Consider the following 24,326-nt stretch of genomic DNA (forward strand, 5'->3'; position numbering starts at 1 on the left):
AAGAGTTTGTCGATCATAACAAGTATCCCTAATGTTAATCATGGTAAGCTAAAAGGCCTTTTGCATGTTTTATATTCCTTTTTTAAATGTTTACAGTTCCTTATATTGCCTTACTTTACAGAGATTTAGCCTTCCAACAAAGTAGTGTGCCCTGCTTCATTTAATATTACCAAAAAATATATGGACAACAAAAAAAAAAGTTTTCGTAGTAATGATTTTAAATTCTGAATTGTTAGGTCCCAAGAATGAAAAAAAAAGGCATAATTTCAATCTAGACATCGAGTGGGGTGCAGTCTTTCCCTATCTCCCCTAAGGAATGCTGAACAATGGCGAAAATGCAAAAAACATAATCATTTAAAAAAACAAACTTTTTTGTGACAATTGGAACATTGCATCATTAGGAATGTATCATGGTTTTAACAAAAGAAATAGTGAACTTCATTTGATTACATGGTGCTTGTTGAATTCTACGGATGGTAGTTTTTTATATATATATATATATATATATATATATATATATATATATATATATATATATATATATATATATATACAAATACAAATAAATAAAAGGATAGTACAGTTTGTCCTGTTTAATACATGGTTAAAATGAGCACTAGCCCTCTTACCTAGTGTCTTACATTTTTAAAAGCAGCCTTTTAGCTCATGGTTACATTCAAGGAATATTTAGATTTGTATGGTTTCACTGTACCCTCTTCACACTATATAACCACTTCCATATGTCAACCTTTTGAACTTTATTTGTATGCGCTGAAATATTTTTTTGTTCAACTAAAATTGGCCTTTGTGGGTAAATGATGTACGAAGTGACTGCACGTAAGGCCCAAATAGTGTTTTTTTTTTTTTTAACCACTATTAATTTTGTGCTTATTTTTCCATATAAAATGTACAACAAATTACATTTTGTCAAGCATAACCATGAATAAATGGCATTCAATATGCAGCTTCATGTAAAACATTGCAGTTAAACATCATTTGTGCATTATTAAAAAGTGGTAGGTAATAACAAACCTGCTAAAAAGGGTAACACTTTATTATGATGCTGCTTATTAATGTTTTATAAATATATTATGTATGCTTAATAACTGTTAGTTAATAAGGGTTATATATGTTTATAACCATGCAACAGCCAGACGGAATTACGTTTAAACATCCCATAGTACAATAGGTGGCTAGAAACTGTCCCCTTTATACAACTAATTCTGTCTATGGCTATTACATGGTTATAAACCATCTATAATGTGTTCACATTTTATAACTTAAGCATTGTAAAATATGAATAAGCAGCACGTTAATATAAAGTGTTAATGAAATCTATTGCTGTCATACTCCAATCTATAAAATATTCTGCTTAACCCTTGCCTGTACCCCCACCCCACCCTCAAATAGGTGCCCTCAGAAAACGCTGGACCCTCCAGGAGAGCCCCCTCTCCTACTGTACACCCCGGATCTGGACCAGGAACAATGGGGATGGGAAGCCCTATTAGGGGTAGAGAATTCTCCTCCAAAAAGAAAAAGGGGCTGCTCTCAAAAGGGAAGAAACTATTGAAAAAACTTGGAGCAGTAAAATAAGTTTTTATTTATAAATATTTAAGTATTATGGAATAAGAGTAAAATCTCCCAGTCTTGTAATTTTAAAATTAATGAATAGGTGTCAAAACTAGTTTTTTCATGACTGCTGTCAACTAGTCAAGAGTACTGTAGGGTACAAGTTTAGGCTGAGCCAGAAGGTACATTTTTATTTCAATCCAGGGATTAACAGCTGATGGTACAAGGACCAGATGTCACAAATGTTATGCAATTTCTACAAGTGTTTCAAAGCTGCTGAATTAGCAGCAAAACTAGAAGGGCATTTTAAAACTTGTTTTCCCACGTTTTAAACGCAACTTAGAATGGTCAAGTAATACACAAAACCCTTTTTGTTACCACCTCAAAAGCCATCACATGCTGCCCTTGTCCTGTTTACAGAATCATTTTGTTGCATTCACGACCTTGCGTTCTAGTGTTCCTGTACTGATTTAAAGCAAACACCAATTACAGCACTCCGTGAAACAATGGTACAAACCATACTTCCCTGTTATTACAATGGTTTGATAAATGTTGCATGTAGAGAAGGCAGCTTTCTGCACCTTAACGTTGGGTGCTTGAATATCAGAAATGTGTCATGACTAATTCACATTAATGTGGGTAATATGTAATGGTTGCAAATCTAATTATGCCTTGAAATGCAATGTATTGGATTTTTCTAGAGCTGAAATTCATTGTTGGACTTTTCCCTGCATCTTTGCAACAGGACCACCCTTCTCTAGATTCTCTGCATTAGGCCCACATTGCCTACATATTGTCTGGGTCCACAGAAATGCAGCATGGGTTTTTGGTACCTGAACTTGGAAGAAAAACATAATTCCCTTTGAATTAGCATGTCCTTCCCAGTTAATAAAACAAATTAAATTCAGTCATGACTAGTTTACCAGTATTAAACAGGTCATGAAATCTCTAGTTGAAACCAGCCTTGATGTCTGCCTTATAAATGCACAACAATGGTTTGTACTGTGTCCAGTGAATGGAGCAAGTATAATGTGTATGTACTGTGTGCATTCTGTTCTTTCATTCCATCACTAGAAAAAAAAAATGTAGTTAAGGTGATGTGATCAAGTGATGTGCTGCTGATTACATTTCAATGTATAACCTCTTGGGGGTGGTATAAAATAATTATCCACAATATTCTGTCAAAGACTAAATTCCCACTGCAGACCTACACTTTGTTCTAAAGGATCTCAAGCTTTTGGCACAAAAATTGCCGTTGAAATACTAAACAAACCTAAGTAAAACGTTTTCAACTTAAAATGATCTAGCCAATTTGTTGCAAGGAAACCAAAGCACTGTAACCTGGCTTTCATATAAGGTTTACAATATTCACTCTATGTTTTTATTCCTGTCGCTTGATCAGTCAGGATTGAAATTGTTAGCAGTATTAAACATTTGTTATGCATTTTCTGCCTAATGGCTCCTACATTCCAACACATGTTTAAACTTGGCAATTTTGGTCCAATACAGAAAGCCACAAAATATTTGGGTGGGGAAACATTTACTTTTAGATTAGGTGTTCTTAACATTACTTGCAGTAGTTATTTATCGAAAGCCCTTGGCCAACACCTTCTCCCGTTTAGCTGCTTAAGTTTGTTTTAACATCCATATCAATTTGCTTAAAAAGACAAGCACATATCCCTCCCCCATTTTCCTCAAACTTACAAGATGTTGAACTGTAAAAGACACATTAGTGTTAAATAGTCAAATGTTTAAAAAACACACATCTAAAAATAAGATCAGACCGCAAAAAGAGAAAACTTACTGTAATACTTAAGATACACATTTAGCCAAAACAAAACAGGCTTTTTATCCATACTCCCTTAGATGTGTTTTTGTAACCCATAATTCACAGTACTCTAGCATTGCTTGAATACATAGTTTGAGTGACCGTTGCTCTTTTGTACTTTGTCCACTTGTAAATTGTTTTTAAATGTTTATACTTGATTTTCAGACTGCCTTTTTTGTAAATTCAAATTTATAATCAGTTAAAGCTTTCCCCATGGTGTCTTCAAGAAACATGTAACTTGTATAAAGTCTGCAGTTGTGTGCTAGCTTTATGAATTTACAAAACTCATTGGCCGATGTTTGTGGTAATCAATTATTGTGAGTGTGTGCATGTGTAAATGTGTAATATACATTTTTATATAAATAAATTTAATATTTTTTAGAACAGCATTTTATAGGATTTTCTTTTAAAGTTCCACAAATACACTGGGTATTTTAAATGCAGATGAATATCAGATACAAGGAGAAAGTCTATGGTACAAACTTAGTACCATAAACTTAAAAGTTGGTTTCACCCCTATACAATTTTGACCAGTTTGATGATGTAAATAAAATTAGATTACCCAACATAAAATAACTAAATTGTACAGCATTTTCTTAAAAACCTGTTTATCATTACTCCTCATGACCGCAAATGGATTTCTAAATGTATGGTTCAAGATGAAATGTATCACTAGGTACTGTAACAATTTTACACTTGCCAAGAATATTGGTCATTCTGGGTTCAGCATAAACACACATTTTAGTTTAAAAACCAAAACACACAGGCAGAGCTATTTTTCAAAGTTTATTTAACAGTAAAATATAACCAGTTCTATAGTAATGGAATACACATTTGGGTATTGATATTTGTAGGCACCCGTTTTGACAATGGTCAGTAACGAGTTACTGCCAAACATTCACATAGAGCAAATCGGCTCAACTAAGTCTGAACACATTTCCCCAGTATTTTCTCATTTTTAGTTATCGCTCAATTAGGAAGTAGTGCCAACAAAATTAGAATAATCCAGAAACATGGCTTATCAATCTTTTAACCCATTTTTATAATGTCCAATTTAAAAATCACCTTGAAAACCACTACTGATATAAGAGGACTAAACATCAATGGCCAACCACCATTCCCACTGTCAATACAAGTGAATGACTTTCATCCTGTGAACCTAAGCAGCAAAAGTTATTATGCTACTGAACCCCAGATGCAAGGCCCAGCATGTAAAGTCTGTTTGGCCTCACTGAGCTGGACCAGTGCCCTCTCAATGAAATGACTCTGGACTCCCTGCAGTTGTGTTTTTACCAGGTGAGCCACTGGTGACCCCACAGAGTTTAATCTTATCAGAATGCAGAGAATTTTCATTGATGGCACACTCCATCCTGCCGAAAATACTTCAGAGAAAGTCTAGTGGTAGAAGTTAAGACAAGTGGCATTATTTATAACCAGTTAAACAATTCTAGGAACTATAGCCTCTAGTATAACAAAACACTGCAAACAGGATGGCCTCAAAGTACATGACACGAGAAGATTTATAGACCCGACATATTTCACCCAAAATAAATTATTTTCATGTCAATTTTTTAAATCTATACTAAGCTGAGCAAAGTAAAAATGTCAAGAAAAATGATTTAACGTCTCCAAATGAACACACCACTGAAGCCATAGCAAGATAATCCTACACCCAGGACAGCTGTGTGAAAAGGGTAAGCAAGTCTCCCTGTCATTTTAAATCATATCAGTCCAGTTAAACTTTAAAAACAGAAACTGATTAAAACAACCAAAAAGTGACTCAACTTTCTTCTTTAAATGGGTCCAATAGAGGCTTACATTGAGATTTTGAACAGTTTGAAAACAAAATCACTATACCATAAAATATTATGTGGTCATTTATTGAAGTGCTTATCCTCAAAAACCCTGTGGAGTGCAAAACTGAAACTCACATCAATGTAACTTACAAAAGTACACAACAATCCCATTGGGTACACTAGTAGGAAAATAAAATTCAATACAGACCTGCAGTACATTCATAATAATCTATTTTACAGCGTTACACATTAGCATCGTAGGAGAAACATAGATCAGCAAGAGTCGTACTTTTATTCAAGCTACATGGCCCACAAACTGCCCATGATCCTGCAATCAATGTGCATTCTGGATCAAAATCAAGTAAAATAAGAAGCTAGAAGTGTTTTATTCCTCGCTCATCCTCCAATATCTTCAGATTTTCAATAAAAGGTTAAACTTCTGATCAAGACGCCTCCACAAAAAAAAAAAAAATCCACTTGAGGAAACCTAAATGGGTCAAACTTAAGCATTTGTTAATTTCTTAACTATTCCAAAATATTTTTGGAGAAATATATCAATTACAGTACAACTGTACTGTTAGCAACTACAGGAGCACTAAAATATTTATTTATTTAATGGCCTTTTGTCATTCTTAAACTTTTGTGTTCTAATGAAGGCAGCAAATCGCCTGGCTGCAAATAACTAAATGCAGGTTAAAAAAAGTATAAAATAAACTACAAATAAATGTGAAAAAACATAACATGATCCATTTCCTTGTCCTTACAAGTAATACAGAAAGTCATCCAGGTTTGTGTTGGGTTCCCTATGAATACTCTGTCCAACCAAGAATGCCAGTTTGTGTGCATACTGGCAAGGGGCTGGTACTCTTACAATTCCCTGGGAAAAAAATAAAATGTGCTCAGCTTTCCCATTAATGATTAGGTATTCCAAACAATACTAAAATTAAAAAATAAACTTACCGACCAGTTGTAGTACATGTGACACATTTTGTACGTCAGGCGCTGCATGTAGTCTGGCTTTAAACCACTGCTGTCGTAAATCACGTTGTAGTGGGTTGGTGACACGCTACCAACACGCACAGCTTGGCTCACAATGTAGAAATCATACCTACCAAACAAATTATTTTAAATGTATTCAACATAAAATCCTGAAACAGGGTGGAGCAGAATTCCCCTTTTCACATACCACAATCACAGCTTCTACTAACTGGCAGAATAGGTTGTTGAGAGTTGCAGGAGACTGGGGGAGATTTAGAAGGTGCATCACTTCTAAAATTATTGATTTATCCCTAAATATTTGTGTAGCCATTTCACGGGGCGTGAGCTGGGTTGAAGAGTAAGGCAGAAGAAGCAGCAAGGAGCTGTTAGTAGGACAGAAGGTGGTCACTGACTGAGGGCGACGATGCCGACACATCCCAGGGGTAGAGGACCCAGCAACCGAAATGAGATAGACAAGATGATCGCTGACTGAGGGCGACGATGCCGACACATCTCAGGGGCGAAGGACCCAGCAATCGAGGACAGGATAGAAAAGAGGTCGCTGACTGAGGGCGACGATGCCGACACATCCCAGGGGCAAAGGACCCAGCAACCGAAAACACTAATGAGGGTTATGACTCGAAAAGCCGCCCCTCGAGTGGAGATTGGAGAGGTACCCAGCATCTGAGACTTCTGTAAGAGGCGCTCGTAAAACCCCTGATAGGCCGAGACGTCACGCTGCCTGGGACCTGAAATAAGGACAAAGCATTGAGGTTAGTATAGGACTCAGTACGAGTGACCACGTCCTGAAAGAGAGGCAGAATAGAACAGAGCCTCGAGTAAGGCAAGATGAGCGCAGGAGCTGCGACAGGACAGAGTTTGGCCGGGGGTCCGCTCTGACTCGCATGGTGAGAACCCCCCTGAAGGTAAGGGAGGCAGATGCCTAGCCCTGAGGTCGGGGAAGCGAGACTCACTTGCCCCCCAAAGGATGGACCCCCGGCACCTCACGAAAACTCCTACACCGTGCGACAAACAAGAGACAGTGCATGCCTACGCATAACATAAACAAAAGACCAGAAGGACCAACAGGACAAACAGAGGGAGATTAGTAATTTGTTAGTAGGATGCGACTATGTGTATACCTGCCGCTCAGTGGAGAGGAAAAAACCCCTTGAGGCCGATTAGGGGAAAACCTCTGGTGGCTCCGGCAGACAGGTAGCCCCCACTCCGGGCATGCTAGCGATTTTAAAATGGGCTGCAACTTTATGAGAGGAGAATGAATGAATGAAAGAATCCACTGCAGAAAAGGGCCAACTCCCCACACTCATGATCTGACTGTGATTGATGTTGGCCCTTGCAGTAGAGGGGGCTGTGCCTACGGAATGATTTGGGGGGTGGGGTAGGGGAGGCGTGCTCTGGAGGCGAGGTAGGTTGAGATCCAGTGACGAGTGATCCGAGGAGTGGGGTAGAGTAGAGGAGGGAGGCTTGCTTTGGAGGGTGGAGAGATGGGTTGAGAACCAGTGATGAGAGATGATAGGAGCGAGAGGAATCAATTAACTGAGGGTCCTTGGGGGGGGGTAGAGGAAGGAGGCTTGCTCTGGAGGGTGGAGAGGTGGGTTGAGAACCAGTGATGAGAGATGATAGGAGCGAGAGGAATCAATTAACTGAGGGTCCTTAGGGGGGTAGAGGAAGGAGGCTTGTTCTGGAGGGTGGAGAGGTGGGTTGAGAACCAGCGATGAGAGATGATAGGAGAGAGAGGAATCAATGAACCGAGGGTCTAGGGGGCAGGGGGGGGGTTAAGGTTTCTTGCTGGGGAGATACCTTGATGTTGAAAAGAAGGGAAGATAGTGGATTCTACTTGACAGCTGAATGAACTAACCATGCTGAAATTGATCCATCTTGGAGGTACGGCCAAATGATGAAGTAAATTAGAAGCAGAAGAAACTTTGAGTTCTGAGGAGACTGAAGAAGGCTGAGATGCAGAGAAATACCTTGACATTGAAAAGAATGGGCAGATAGGGGACTCTGCTTGACCGCTGAATGAAGTGACCATGCTGAAATGGATCCGTCGTGGAGGTACACAACTGAATGATGGAGTAAAATTAGAAGTAGAAGAAACTGTGGATTCTGAGCTCCTGAGAAGACAGAAGAGGGCTCAGATGCAGATGATCTCCATAGGTAGATCCTTGTATGGGGTGAAGTGGCGTTTCCGAAGAGTAGAATGAGCAAACAGAGAATGTTCATTGATGTAGACAGGCGGGAAGGGGAGGCAGAAGGGAAGGCTCTTAAGAATCTCACGGAGGGTCAGGCAAACTGCTGGTATGGAGAAAATGGGGGGGGGGGGGGAGAGAGAGAGAATCCCTACCATGGATGATGAAAGCCAGGATCTGGTTTGTTTGAAGGAATAGGATGAATCTGATTCTGGGCACAGAAGGCTGAACACACTGATCAAGCTGTCAAATATGAAGCTCTCGAAGAAGGGCGAGGGATGCAGACATGAAATGCGGAGCAGATTGAAGCAGGTTACTGAGAGTAGGATTCAGTCAAATAGCAGCTGATGAAGCTGGGGAGTCTGGAGGGGGAGGGGGGGGGGGGGCAGCAGACGGAACTTGGATACAGAAAGTAGAGGCCGAAGGGGAGCTGGAATTGAGGGTTGAGGTAGCGGCTGGAACTGAACGAACATTGTAAATTGACTGCTGGGGAAGCTCAGCACCCTTTGTGCTCCATTTTCTGGAAACAAGGGAAGAGAGGAGATGTCGACCATCCTATGTGTTAGTTAATACAGGATCGATCAGCGGTCTGCTACTATCCTGTCTGCTTGAAATGGAAAAGGTGAACTCACGTTCAGAGATTGGGTTTCACAACTCCAGTCGTTCTAGTAGTGGAACTCCTCAACTCATAATCAAGACGGATTTCCAGTCTCATACCACGTCTCTCACCATGCATTAATGCTGTAATATTTGAGAGGATGTGAGGACATCCGAATAGATTGCTGAGAAGGTCAAGCACCTCGTATTTTGATTAGATGGGGATTAGCATTAGCCTTGATTGTGGAATGCTGCCGTGATCTGCATATTGGAGGAAAACTGAAGCGTTGGAAGCTCTGGAGTAGTGCAGGTACAGATTTAAACTGTAAACTAAAGCAACTTTGCATGCTATAATAGTGAGTAGATCTGAAGAGGAAGCAGAGATCTGCTGCAGTGAGGAGCAATTAACAGAGAGGACGGGATCTGCTGAACGGTGCAGAGATCTAAAGAAGTAACGATGAAGCGCGGTCAATGATGAGCAGTGGTCTGCTGCAGAAAGAGAGATCTGCTGAAGCAGTGATTTGTTATTGTGAATGGTGGACTACCATTGGAAGAGTGTGGTGGTCTGCTGCAGAGCGCAGAGATCCGCTGAAGCAGTGATCTGTAATGGTGAACGGTGGACTGCCATCGGTAGTGTGGTGGTCTGCTGTAGAGCACAGAGATCTGCTGAATGCGGTGGATATTGGTCTTTGAGTGAAAAGTGATTTAGATAAAGCCAGAGATGAAGAATGCATAGAGCTGAGGCCGCTGTGGAACCTGAGAGGATAAAGAATGCGTTGCTCTGAGGCTATTGCAAAATCTATTGATTTGGTCGGAAGCAGTCTGAGTGTATTGTCTAATCGCAGGGTAGGAGGACACTTGACTGAAAGGATGATAGTTGTAGGACATGGTTTCCGTTTCTGACTGGCAGCTCACGTTGCTGAAATGAAAACTTGAAGGTTGAATAAAGTGCCTTGGTGAAATTTGTCGGTTTGAAGGAGAGAAGCCAGATGAGGAAGCACGAATCCGGGAACAGGAAGAGGTCACTGGGATGGAAGCCTGGTGCAGGGAAGCTGGAAGTTAATGTGACGGTAGATTCGGAGCATCACAGAAAGCCGACAAGAGCGTGGCTTCATGAGCATGTCCTCGAAGGGTGGGGGTGGTAGGTAGAGTTGAAATTGAAGAATGTCAGTTGATATAGATAGACAAAGGATGAGGCAGGAGTGGAACTCCGAGAATAACTGCGAGAATAAATAGAAAAGCAGTAGTGTCCGAGCTTCGCAGCGATACCAAACTCGTTTAATATATAGAGAGAGAACTTGTGGTATTATACTGCCATCCAGAGGTTATGATTGGAATTAAACCATGACTTGAGTGAAGCAGGGAAGAATCTATGAAGTTATTACGATTAAAATCCTTGTCTATGTAGAACAACATTTGCTTATTCCCTTAGATTTAAATAATAAATGTTCTAGAGATGTTAGGACAGCTAGTCATGTATATAAATAAGTAAACGCAGTACTTAGAGGTCATGATTCGGCGCGTTGAATTCGTCTCCACCAGTTGTGAAAGCGCAGCAACAGGAAGCCGGAAGACAGCAGTACTGAGTCACAGAGCACGCAGAGCCTGATGAAGCTGCCTGGTCACCATGACAACTTACCACTCCCCGCAGTCACTCAAATGAGGGCGTTGCCGTGGTAACCATGGTCTGTAAGGCGCGGGTGGAAAAGTTGCAGTGCAGCACTGTCGTTGGAACATGTGACCAGTCAAACCACGAGCCGCCACTGGTTGAAATGGGCAGGATACGTCTTTTAAAAGGTTGAACGTAGCTAATGGAGGTCCAGGGCAGGATCTTCCGATGGAACGGTAACTGTGCTGGCTCTGTGGGAGCGGGGGGAGGGGCGTCACTCTGATTGCGGGCGAGGAGTAAAGAAAGATTCCGCAGCCAAAGCTTAAAGGTGGATTTAATAGATTTAAAGTAAGGCAATCGCTGACAACGTGAATGTCGATGTCTTGTCGAAGGAGCTTGAAAGTTTAGCAGAGGACCAGTCTTTCTGAAAAAGTTGCAGACAGGTTAAGTAATGACGCTGCTCTTGAACGGCGCTGTTGCTGGATGGAACAGGAAAGACAAACGTTGGAGCTCTTGAAGCCGAAAAGAGACGCTGTCTGAAAAGAAGGATCACCTGAGCAGGTAGGAAAATGATTGATAATATATCTTGGCAGCCCTGTGCAGAGAAATGACCTGCAGAGCGAGGCAACGAAGTTTAGATATTTAGCGGTGGAGCACGAAACGACGGCGTCCGAACGTTTGCTACAAAAACGAAACACTAGACAGAAAAGGTGCAGGTGATCAGGGCTTAAATAGAAAATAGATGCTAATTAAGAGGAAATTAGAAAATTGGGAGATTGAAGGATTGGAAGCACCCAGCTCCACGCCCCCTGAACCACGCAAGCTAACATGTCATCTTCATGAAACTGTGCGTCTATAACACATTAGTTTCCAGCACAGTTTGATATCTTAATTCTTTACAGCACCCAGCTTATTACCAGATACAGTATTGAAAAAATAGGATTTTTATCTTCATGAAGTTGCAAAAAATTCTCATATTGTAGGATACCAGACAGTTCCTGTTTAATGAACATTTGTGTGTAATGCATGCATTTCCAGCACTGTATTCGTTTGAGGCATTCTTTACAGTACCCTGCTTATTACCTACTACAGTTTATTATTGAAAAACTGACTATTCAACAAATTAAGAAAAAATAGGTCTTTTCATATTTAAATTCTTTAAAAACAGAACTGTTTGAATATAAACCAGTTTTGTCTTTTTGCTTTAAAAAAAGTTAACTGCGTTTATGTACGTGGGGTGCATTTGCACCCCTTTCTGCAATCTCAGTTATTGCCACCAACGGATAACTTCCGTTAATTTAAAAACAAGGGCCTTCAAGGAAAACAGACTACTTTGATGGTTGATCAGATAAATAGCTTTGAAAGCACAAAAAACACCTTGTGGAAGGAGAAGTATAAGTCTTGTTTTACACAGTGTATTACTGACCAAAGAAAATCAGTCTAGTAGTGTTTAAACAGAAAACTGTTGTGTTTAAAAACAATTTTAGACTTCTACAGTGATTTAAAAAAACAAATTGTTGAAAGTTAGTGTGTATATATTTCTGAATGTTTAAAAGTTAATGCAACAAATTGTCCCACCAAATCATAACTGCAACAAAAAAAAAAGTCTACAAGTACGAACCATTCGGGTCTAGTGACATCATTATCAATGACTGTTCCAGGTGGTGGATTAGAAGGCTTCCCATCAATGCGGGCAAAGAATCTTGCACTGACACGTTTCTTCACAACAACTACGGTCAGCTTGGGACTGGAAGGAATCAAGAAATGTATCTTCATTTTTAACTAGTTACACATGCAAATACATCTAATACAGCTATAAAACCTACCTTGTAAATGTCATTAATTTGTATTTTTCTTTAGAGCTCAGTAATGTTCTTGATCAGAGCAGATCTGAGCAACAGATGGGCTACAAATCCCCTCTGCTGGTAGCAAAGTGTCAGCTAGCAGAAATATCTTGACATTATTATTAATCAAACTTTGCATTAATCTAAATAAAAAAAGTAACACTACAATAGTACAGTGCATTATATTTAGCTGAGCATGTATGGCTAACCTGCAGTGCGTGTCTGTAATTTAAAATAAATATATATTTCAATTATTTATATATATAGTTTGTTTAAAAATAACTCACTTGTAATCCTGTCCAAGAGCTTTTATACAGCCCATTATCTGTGGCACTTCGTAACTGACAACACTCTGAAGTTGTCCATCACCAACTCCGTCCCGGTAGACAATTATACGAGACGGCAGGCAGTTGTTGTGCTTGTACCAAGCCTTCAACGCAGCTACAATGCACAAATATTAAGCACTCTGAATTGTTTAATTAACTGGAGAATAAACTAAATGCCTACCTAACGTGCACCAGAATTATTAAAAACGATTAAATACAACATCTATTCATTATATTGAATAAACAAGTACACACTATTTTCTATAACTTAAGCAGTGTTAAATTGAAGCTTATAAAATTCCAAGTATTGTAGACTTCAATCCAAGCTACTTCAAGATTTAAAAATACTTGAAAGGCATAAATACTGTAATCTTAAGTTATGAAGCACCTTTCCAACAATAAAATGCGTATCGGGGCAAGGTAGTGACAACAAACTGTGTAATCACAATATACAAGTCCTCAACTGGCCATAGGAAATTCCTGTTTCAATACAGGTCACACCACTAATAAGTTACCTTGCAGGGAAATCTTTAGTCCATCCACAATCTCTTGTCCTCGACTTTGCAGTACACATTTAGAAAACCATCTGTAGATATAAAACGTACAAGATTCTGAAAGTCGACATGAGCTAATTAGAATGAACGCTGTGTCGGGTAAAAAAGAAAAGGCAAAAAAACTTGTATAAATATTTCTTTAAATAAAATTATATGGGCTCCCGAGTGGCACATCCAGTAAAAGCACTCACTAGAGTGCAGGATGCGCTCTATAGCCTGGACGTCGCAAGTTCGAGTCCAGACTATTCCACAGCCGACCGTGGACGGGAGCTTCCAGGGGGCGGCGCTCAATTGGCCGAGCGTCGCCCAGGGGGAGGGAGGGTTAGGTCGGCCAGGGTGTCCTCGGCTCACCAGCGCCGGGCGCCTGCGGGCTTGCCTGCAAGGTGCCCAAAGCTGCATCGTCCTCCGACGCTGTAGCTCTGAGGCAGCTGCATGGTGAGTTTGCAGTGTGTAAAGAAGCGGGCGGCTGACGGCACACGCTTCGGAGGACAGCGTGTGTTCGTCTTCGCTCCTCCCGAGTCAGCGGAGGGGTGGTAGCGGTGAGCTGAGCATAATAAAAATAATTGGGCATTTCAAATTGGGGAGAAAATAATAATAATAAAAAAAAAACCACTAATTGGCAACGACTAAATTAAAAAAAAAAATATATATATATATATATATATATATATATATATATATATTATATATATATAAAATAAAATCACCATGGGAAATATGACCTACCTTGTCATTCCCTGGTTCAGGCTGGCCACCAATCCAGCAATTGATCGTTTCCCAGCTACAATGTCATGGTAACAGTCGATTCCTACGATCATTAGCTGCTTTAGCTGTTTGGGGGAGAAAAACAGCGATATCTTGCTAAAATGGCAAATTCATGCTAAATGAGTTTGATGAAAAAAGAACCACATATTATTGTCAAATGCATACCCCAACCCATGAGGTATAAAGCAACACCTTCATCCAAACACACACAAGAGAAAATACAGTAAATATAATTAGTCACAAGGGGCTATGTGAAGTTACTTACTGGAATTTCAACACTCCACAATTCTCCTCCCATCTTGCAATTCATCTGAAGAGCAATTTTGGTTGCAATTGTCATGAGTGCTTGAGGTTTACTTAAGGTGCGTGCCACAACACACTGGCTTGGGGTGGGGCAGTCAACACACAAGAACTTCTTCACAGCATCATACTTGTCCTTGCGATTGTTAGGAAGTATGCAAACCACCTAGAAAAAAAAAAGTACATAACAAAACCCTATCTATCATTTTCATTGACCCGTGTCCTCTGTGGATATTCCCTTTGGCAAGTCAAACACAAGCATGCTGAATGCAATGCAATATATTAACGCAACTTAAGATCCGTAAAACAAAAACTTGATCCTATTAGATTTATAATGTGGTGTTCCTGAGCGTGTCTCTCTTTAAAATAACTCGCATCTGAAGACTGGCCTCTTTACCCCCCCCCACAGTGCAGTTCAACATACAATATGGAATAACATTGAGTTGTCCTCATTTCAGATACAGTACTGGGTTTATATGATTGTGTTATTTCCATTCAGACTGTGGCTGACTCAGAGAAGTCCCCTTCATGTAAAATACTTAATGTGGAGGGTGCATATATAGGGATGCATCAACAACCTTATTTCCAAAAAGCTGCCTTACCATCTGAGTTTGTGGACTAACATTATGCTGCAAGGCTCTCATTAGGGATTCCTGCCGATCCTCAATCTCGATCCTGCACAGGAGATTAAACAGATTCATGTTTATAAGATACAAAAACTAAACTGTACTTTTACAAATTATCTTGCATAAATATTGGCTACTTACATGCATGCCCTTTGCACCCTGATGCCTAGTGGTGGTGACACTTTGTTTAGAGCTTGAAGCAGAGCCTGGGCACTATCAATGTTTCTTCTAGTATACAGCATTAACCAGTTTTCCAGTGGTCTGGTACTTATCAGCGGAGCACCCCTCATTTCCCTTGACCACTCTGCTACCCAAGGACTGTATTCGTACTGGGGGGGGGGGGGGGGGGAATAAAAAAATAAATATCCACTTTGGACACTGAATTGCTCTAGTGTTTCAGAATAAGATCAAGCATAACACTTTCTCTTTCAGGACATCCTTGTAAAAGTTGTAGTTCAACATTTACAAACCCAATAAACCCATGTACAGGTGTAATGCGTTGAACAGGTACAGGTTGATCTTATTACCTTTTTTTTTTTTTAGAACACAACACTAGAACACAGATGTTACGTACAATCTTTGCTCCTTGGGAGATCCTTTCTGTAGGAAGAACTCTTGCTTTCAAAGACAGAAGTTTGTTGTCAAAGTTTAGGCCCCAGCTGGTCAACTCTGCCTGTGCATTTGGATCCCTAAAATTGAAAATGATTACATTAACCATATACAGATTATATTGTATAACTAATGCCTGGAAATGCTACTGTAATATAAAACCAATTTCCACATTGTACCACAATTTGTACTGAATTCTTGGACTCCAACAGTCTTTACTTTATCGATGATATACTGCTTCAGCATTGTGCATCCTCTACCTTAATCCTTACATAACAGATTTATACCTATTAATATTAGTAATGAATCTGTCCATCCGTTGCTCTCTCTGTTCCGGAGTTAGTCTTGTGTGAGATGACAAGTCCTTCATAATGTTGAAGTCACTCCGCATTTTATCTGTAAGACCTACAAAATTAGGACAAGAACAATTACAATGCACAAGTTAGGTGCTTAGAGGCATTTGATAGGATTAAATGAAGGAAAAAAAACACTAGTTCAGAGAAAATGGTATACAATTGCATATGACATTTGACCTTTTCTGCAGTGGCCCAATTACCAGAATCAAATGCAGACCAAGGCGTACGTACCTGTGAGGTAACAGAATTCAGGAACAAGCAGGGCTGGTCCTCGTGGAGCACCACCAGCAGGGCCCTGCCTCTTCAGTTGGCTGACCAGGAGAACCTGGTTGTTGTCACAGATATCCAGATTATATTGCTGTTGAAAAGAATGTGATGTCATTTACAGACAAAATGAAGGTGCACATGAGGTAGCAGATTTTGAAATCATTTGAATTGCTAGTTTTACCCCCAAAATTGCTATAAAATACTATTAAAGAAAATAAAACCTTAATCAATCATCAATATGGTATATACACAGTACAACCTAATTTATCTGCACCCCGTTCATCCGCAGCTCCGACTAGTTTTATACAGTACATTATTGCCAACGTAGACCTAATGCTCGTGATGCACGCACACAAAGACGCATTTGTCGGTCTAAAACCTGTGGTGTCGACGCCAAGACAGCAGCGCTACAGATGTGAGGATTCATGTCTTGGTATGAACAGCAGAAGGATTCTAGAAAAAGTGTTCTGCTGAGGCAATTTAGTGAAGCCCAGCAAACATATTTTGCCTCACAAACAGAAGACTACGATGGACTTTAAGGTTCAAAAGAACAACCTTCAGCAATGAATGGTTTAAAAAAAGTAAGAAATAAAAAAACAGAATAGCAGCAGGGGCAGGTGTGTGTGGCCTGTGTGTGCCTATTTTACAGCAAGACTTTACACTATGTAATACGTTAAAATAGAACCCAGGACTAAAGTACGTTGTGTAGGCCTTACTTTACCCCAGTGAATTCGCTGCAAAACAAAGGATGCCAAATAGCAGTTCAAATTAAACGTTGTTCCTGAAATAATTCAAGATGCCAAGGGATATACAAATCTAAATTTATTGAATATCCAAATATTCAATACATAGAAACATACCGACTTGTAGTACTCCTTGAAAGAAATGTCCTTATCTCCCTTCTTAAAAGTATTATTTGGAGTCTTTTCCCAAGCAATGTCATCGATCCTATAGGTTTTGTTGTTGTACCTGGAAGAAACAAAAGACACCTGATCAAAACAAGCAAGGAGAAAATCCTAAATATCTGAGTTACAGTACAAAATCATGCACTGCATAATCTGCTTCCCATATTCACAACATGGATAATTTATTTAAATAAAACACAAATGCTACTGTTTCATAAATATTAGAGAAACTGAGAAAAACCTGAAACACATACATGCAATACATTAGCAGTCAGTTCAACAAAAATAAAAAAATGTATTCAATTTTTAAAAATTCCATTTAACCAAGAATGATGATCTACGAGAAAATCTGCTGAAAATGTCTCGCTGCAAGTGTACTGAATATTCCAACAGTGACAAAGATGCTGACCTGGTCAGAACAATTAACCCAACAAGTTCCTTGGTGCAAGCTTCTGGAAATCGCTGGTCTCCACACTGCTGCCTCAACTGGGACATGAAGCTCAGGACAGTTTCACTACGAAGGACCTTGTGGCTTACATCTGTACAGAGCATGATGCTGGATTCATACTGCAGAATGGAGGTTGTGAAACCTGGCCAAATCATTAACCTGTAACAAATGTTTCCAGTTTTGCAAGTGACCTCAAAACCACAATTCTATCAAGCATCAAGTTTAACACAACAAACTTACAAACAATAGTTTCACATTTGATCAACTAAATTTGTATCAATGTAATGAGAACCCATGTATACTGCTCATTCATCACAGCTATGTTTTTAATACAATTGTCTATACAAACCTGTGGTGAGGGATATTCAGGGGATCGTTGGGGTTATAGTAATGACGACCTATCTGCTGCATATTCAAGATCCTCAAAACCCTGTCAAAATAAAACAGAAATTAAACGGTGCAGTGATAAATGCATCAATATTTTATGCTTTACAAAAAAACATTGCATCTGCAATTTGCAAATCTGGAGCCTAAAGACAATGATTGTCCTTATGAATTTAGGATTTTGTGAATGACAACTTTTTTTTTTACTGTATACAAATTAGTTACACTGCTGCAAAATTAGTGGTAATAAATTAAGCCTAACCTCCTGAATATAATATTGTAAAACTGTAGGCACACAGGAGAGGTTGGAGGCAACTCATTCGTCAATGTTACGGTCACCCTCACATTCTCACCAGATCGTGTTTCACTGAATAATTCTGTGACCTGAAAAAAAAGGTTTTTAAGTTGCACATGATGATAAAAGTAAAGGAAAACAATACTAAATTAAAAAATAATAATATTAACAAATATATATATATATATATATATATATATATATATATATATATATATATATATATATATATACACATACATATATATACACACACGAGAGAGAGAGAGAGAGAGAGAGAGAGCGAGAGAGAGAGCGAGAGAGCGAGAGAGAGAGAGAGAGAGCGAGAGAGAGAGAGAGAGAGAGAGAGAGGGGCACACACACTGGATTCTGGTCAAAGTGTGAGCACCCAACCCTGAATGGAAAAAAAAAACATCAAAACATTAAATATTTTATGACATACAGTGTTTGGCAGTCGATGAGGCAAGAATAAGATGCTTCCATCAAAGGTACGTGTTGTACCAAGTACTTCATCATGCTTGAATAGGAGAGCAGAGCGGAGCCGACGGGATTCCATCTGGGGGTTGTAATCAACATGGTACTGATACAAAACCCACTGGGGCCGAGAGATGATGCGGAAATAATTTGCTCTTAATTCGATAGTAGATCCAGAAACACCTGCAAATATAAAGATATAGCTGTTTATCAAAATGTATCCAAAACCATTTCACTTTGAGAGTCATGTGAAAAAACTACAGGTCAAGATAAAGTTGCCCTTGGTCCCATATGAGTGTAATCAGAATGTCTCCTTTAACATGTGGCCCACATAACGAAGTGACAATAAGCATGTCACCTTCTGTACTTAATTGTTCATGAGGGAGCTTGGCCAGGTGTTCTGTTCATTGTTCTAAATTTTAAAATTGATCAATTAGTGGCCACTCGCTAATTGAGGGTTATGGGGGTTTTGAAGAGAGAGAAGTGAGGACTAGCGTAGTTTTTTTTTTTGCGCAGGGGGGGGGGGGTTCTTTTTTGGTCATACTCGCTTTCCATACGTGTCTGCTGTTCCGAGCAATGCCACCTTCTAGCTACATGTTGTGGCTTCACTGCAATATTTGCTTTGTGGAAGTTATTTCAAGTATATTGTCTAGTTTGCTTTAGGTGTAATTGCATTTATTTCTTTGGAAGTCATTTAGTAGACAACGTTTCTTTTATTAAAGTTCTGCTGGACTACCATAAATGCCACAATGAAGCAACTGGTCTGGATATTACAATTCAAGGATCGACCTGCTTTTAATGAATCGTGCAGCAGTGGGATTTTGTTGGAGCTTAAATTCAATCAACACGTCACGTCAAACATCGGGAGAGAACCAACTGGTTTCTATATTTAATCAGTTATTGGCCGAAGTAACACCGACAGTTTTTTTTTTTTCTTTTGTTCTGCTTGTAATGTTTACAGTGGATAATATTTTGTTGGGGTTTTTTCGTTACGTTCAGGACATTACTTTGTTTTCTTCTGACTATTCGTTGTGGATACATCTGGGGTTTTTTTCAACATTTGGATATACGGAACATTTGTTGTTTTTGTTTTATACTACTGGATCTCCTTGGTGCTGCTAGCGTCATTACAAACGTCCATCTAAATCCATTTAAATTTATTGATTATGTATATTTGTTCTATTTTTGTTGCTTGTGATTGTTTTCATTTGTATAATAGTTGCTGACTGACAGTCGTGTGAATTGTCGATTTGCTATAATTGAATTGTTACTAGTAAGCATTTAATGAGCAAATAAAGAAGCTGATAATTACTAGCGTGTCCATTTGTCATTCAAGGAGTGTATCAAGTTCCTATTTAACTATACACTGCGGTTGTGTGCATATGGAAACTAAAACTTTGCAGATTAGAATCAGTGTAACCTTGGTGTTTTACGCTGTCAGTTTCTGTTGAAAATATTTCCATTGGGGTATGCAAACTTTTCACTACAACTGTATAATGTGTGTATATATATATCTATATATTTTGTACCTGTCTTTGACTCCTTGACATGCTCCATAGCTTGCCTGGTGTGAATTCCAGTATCATGGAAATCACTGCGTCGTCCACCTCTTTCTCCAATCTTCATTTGTTGAAAACCGGCTGAAATTTGAAGCTGCATGCCTTTAAACAGAAAAAGTAAATTATCTACATGTGATCCTGTATTCAGCATCACAAATTGTGTGTGTGTAATTTAACTATTTTACATTATATATTACACACAGTCCTATGTGTTTATTACAAAGCTATTCAATTCTCTGCATAACCATTTATAAAATATTTTAAAATAAAAATGTCATGTTTATCACTTAGCTGGGATGCTGTTGAGACAAAATCACATCCAAGGCAAAGGAAAAACAGGATGGAATGGCAAATTAACACAGGATCCAAAACAGAATTTAAAAAAACCCTGTAAATCTGAGATTTAATCTTCACTGTTCATAAACAAACAGGTGTTGTTACCTTCAGGTCTGACTGCTCCCGGAGGGCCCTTCTGCCTTCCACGACCAAGCAGCTCCCCTTCCCCTGAAGGTTGGGGAAGACCCACTTCTGCTGCAGGCTTTGGGGCCTAAGAATTAGCATGCATTAATCTGATGCCGGTAAAGTCAAAACCATATATAAAATCAATGCATCCGCCAAGAGAAAATGTGAAATTGACCGTCTAGCAATGAAAGCTGACTGGATTCTAGTAGGAGTGGACCAACTTGTGTTTTAATACTTTACTCTGCAAAGTGTGCACAGCTTTAATGCCAAGCCAGTAATAAAACAAATTTGTTAATTCGCATTAGTTATTTCCAGTTTAAGACATTACTAGAGTTTCGCTCCTGTTAGAAAGAACTGGTGCAAGTACAATGACCATGTGACATTATGACCATCTACATTATTAAACTGCTCACCATTCCAGGAGCTGCAGCCTGGGAGGGCTCCTGTCCACGGGCCCTCCCCCTTGAACGTGCTCTAGCTCTTCCAGTCATTTCAGTGCTGAAATTAATGTTAAACAAATTAACAGATGTGTACATTCATTATAACCTTATGTATTTATAAAAGGAAAACAGAATATACACGTTTTAAATTCAGAAATAAAACATTTGGGTTGCATTCAAAATTAGAAACTCCATCAGTAAGTTATTCAATATACAATTTGACTCAAAACTGTTGTAAGGCGGCAAATGTCACCACTAGATGGCAGCCGTATGTATTTGGAAGACAGTGCGCTGACGGTCTGTAGAACGAGGTCGTGGTTTGAATAGAATACTCCAAAGTAGCAGGTGTGCACACTCTATTGTATTTAATACATTTTTTAATTGGGTGATGAATAATTACAACACGAAAGACATGTTTAGTCTGGAGATCGAACACATTTACAAGGTCATTTTGAGACGTAACACGGGCACTGCCGTTTGATTTTCAAAACTTTGGAGCACGAGAGAGAGATAGATTTTTAAACAAAACTGTGACAAACCTGTTGCAATTTAATTCTCATCCAGGTATCCAGCAATGTAAAGGCCATTGCACACTGGATCCGATCATGCATCCGATTTTAACGTGTGTAAGAAAAAGAACTATCATGTACATTCCGTATTGCATCGAATTGTCTTAAGACGGTGATGCGTCAATTTTGGAATCAAAACAAGTTCGATTTGACTTGCTTTAAATTACATTGACAAACTACCGGGAAGACACGTGGGTTTTTGCAGTACCCTGAACAAAAGGGAACATCTAATGGTGTGTGCCGCCAAACAAATTACTTTGAGAAATCCAACAAATACTTTGGTGAAAAAATAAATAAATAAATAATTTTTTTTAAAAAAACACACCACACAAAGACATTGCCGTGGACTTGGCCATGAATGATATGTATTATAAAACTTGAAATTATGAATTGACGGCATACCTGGAGACACAGAAAGAAGCGTGACAGAGCAACCAAGAGGTCAGTGCTTAACAGTCAGAAAAAAGGGGCAGTACATGAAAGTGATGGAAAGTATTTTCGGTAGCGCATTGCTAGCTTCCCAACTTTATTAATAATTTTATATATATATATATATATATATATATATATATTACAGGAGCGAGTGTTTGAAAAATGTTATATTGGTCATATGGTTTCTGATGCTATGACAACCGTGTTGTGTATTATGTTTGTTTTATTATGTATTGCGTAACATTATTGTAGATCTAGTAGAAACGTAATTAGCAAACGTCTTAACTTCCATCAGCGTTTGCGGATCATTAAGTTTATACTACATTTAACATTTGTTGTGTTCAAAGTTATGCAAGAATGAACAGAATTGACTATTTAAATACTAAAACTATGTTAATTTACTACAAATCCTCCACTACACATCAGCGCTCTGAAGTACGATATTAACGCATCTAGTATGCAATGGATTGACTCACGCCTTTTTCGGATGACCTGAAGGACCGGATCCAGTGGGCAAAAGCCTTTTACAGCAGGCCACGCATCACAAGGGTAGAATATATTAGCTTTTCTGCTCAAAAACAACTTCATTTACCATACAATCAATAACTTAGACATTACAGAAATAAACGGAGATACATGTCAACATACTTGGAAATGAACTTTTTATTGGAAAACAGCACGAAAGTACATCCGTTAATCCTTAACGGTTGCAGGTACAGCAAGAGTAAGTTTAGTTGTTTTAAGCATTCGTGTTATACAAACCAAGCAACAAAACTGACAGTATAGTTTTATTTGCAAAAACATCCACTAATACTCCTTGTAAAAATAAATAAATAAAAACAACACACAATGACATTAAGTATCTAGTTCGTCTACAGCACTAAATTACTGATGCAAGCGCAGCAGTTTTAACTAAAGCACACGAACACTAGTGGGTTAAACTTAAAAGAAATACCGGATAGTTAAAAAAAATCCACCTATCCCTTCATACTATAAAGGCCAGCTGATATATTTATTTTAATATCCTTACCCAAGGACTTGTCACTTCAACAGTGTGTTACCGAGCTAAGCAACGTAGGCTTCAGAAGCACCTGCACATGTGTAGCCGCGGCATGTTTGAAAAACAAACAAAAAACATCAAAGATTGAACAAACGCAGTTGAAATACACTCATATGAAAAATGGCATTAAAATAAACAACTGCAAAATATGCTTGCTTTTCAAAAGTTTTACCAGCGTTCTTTTAATTGTACAATACATGTTGGTATTACATTTGACAAGTTATCGCCATTGCCAACGACTGCATTTGTAACCGACTTCACAACTAAAAATACAAAATAAATTAAACCGAATTTACACTCATACCGCTACCCACGCACCTTTCTGTTCCGATTCCGCAGTCCAAATGAACCGAACGCTTTTGGAATCGGTAGAATACGTCTTCACGAACAATTATCGCTGTATCCCTTCGCTTCAAATCAAATGCTTTTACTTTGAAGAGTTCACATCTGTTTTGTCGCTGCACCTATCTATTTTGGATAATACCAATTATAAAATCAAGGGTGATTTACAAACGTTGTATGTTTACTTTACTCAATGACGTAAAACTAAATACGAACTATTTTATTGTGGATGGATACCTGCCGGTTGAGAGGAGAGTAAAAATCTGTCACGTGTAATTGCACGTGTCACAAGTCCAGGCTAAAACGACCGCGCGGCGAAACTGCAGCTGGTCTGTTTTGCAGCACGTGCAATTAATGTAGCTTGTTGCAATGTTGGGTTCTGCTACTGCTTCCAAAGGTCAGAGTTGTGTCCACGCAAAAAGAATAAAAAAAGCTTTTAAAATGCAGATGTATGCTTTGACATTGTCAATCCAACCTTATTTACTGTATATTCACTTAATTAAATGATGTTATCTTGGTATACTCGTCTCCTGTGCTACGTGTTCTTTTTTGTAGGACAATATTTTTACTTAAATACATGGTTAAATAAATGTATACAAATATTTACGTTTTTATTAAGACCCATTCATGCATGCCAACAGGCCCTATATGGTCGGGACAGTCCCGATTTCCTAGCAAATGTCACGCGTCCCGATGCATTGGAATAAAGTCTATTTTTACTG

At 38.9% G+C, this 24,326-nt stretch overlaps 2 protein-coding genes across 3 annotated transcripts in view; one reads left to right on the forward strand and one right to left on the reverse strand.

Moving 5' to 3' along the window:
- LOC117973379 (RIMS-binding protein 2-like) overlaps positions 1 to 3,958 on the forward strand; it is a 134,202-nt gene extending 130,244 nt beyond the window's left edge. Inside the window, exon 32 of the mRNA XM_059033137.1 lies at positions 1,411 to 3,958. Coding sequence (XP_058889120.1) covers positions 1,411 to 1,593 — 183 coding nt within the window. The 3' untranslated portion in view covers positions 1,594 to 3,958. The remainder of the gene's footprint in view (positions 1 to 1,410) is intronic.
- A 212-nt stretch (positions 3,959 to 4,170) lies between these two features.
- On the reverse strand, positions 4,171 to 23,820 carry LOC117426896 (piwi-like protein 1). Of its 2 annotated transcripts, XM_059033138.1 has the most exons (22): positions 23,581 to 23,820; positions 23,233 to 23,293; positions 21,175 to 21,259; positions 20,741 to 20,846; positions 20,270 to 20,401; positions 18,709 to 18,923; positions 18,234 to 18,355; positions 17,937 to 18,017; positions 17,549 to 17,746; positions 17,095 to 17,203; positions 16,199 to 16,325; positions 15,899 to 16,016; positions 15,577 to 15,691; positions 15,144 to 15,331; positions 14,979 to 15,051; positions 14,342 to 14,542; positions 14,038 to 14,141; positions 13,273 to 13,343; positions 12,719 to 12,872; positions 12,209 to 12,334; positions 6,154 to 6,301; positions 4,171 to 6,070 (listed from the first exon to the last, which is right to left on the reverse strand). In XM_059033138.1, the coding sequence occupies exons 3-22, from the start codon at positions 21,250 to 21,252 to the stop codon at positions 5,954 to 5,956; spliced, it is 2,583 nt and encodes an 860-aa protein (XP_058889121.1). In that variant the 5' UTR covers positions 21,253 to 21,259; positions 23,233 to 23,293; positions 23,581 to 23,820; the 3' UTR covers positions 4,171 to 5,953. The 2 variants fall into 2 exon arrangements, with proteins under 2 accessions (XP_058889121.1, XP_058889122.1); XM_059033139.1 differs by lacking the exon at positions 23,233 to 23,293.
- Positions 23,821 to 24,326: the final 506 nt, after the last annotated feature.

This window comes from Acipenser ruthenus, chromosome 11 (assembly GCF_902713425.1).
Source record: "Acipenser ruthenus chromosome 11, fAciRut3.2 maternal haplotype, whole genome shotgun sequence".
Classification (NCBI taxonomy): domain Eukaryota; kingdom Metazoa; phylum Chordata; class Actinopteri; order Acipenseriformes; family Acipenseridae; genus Acipenser; species Acipenser ruthenus.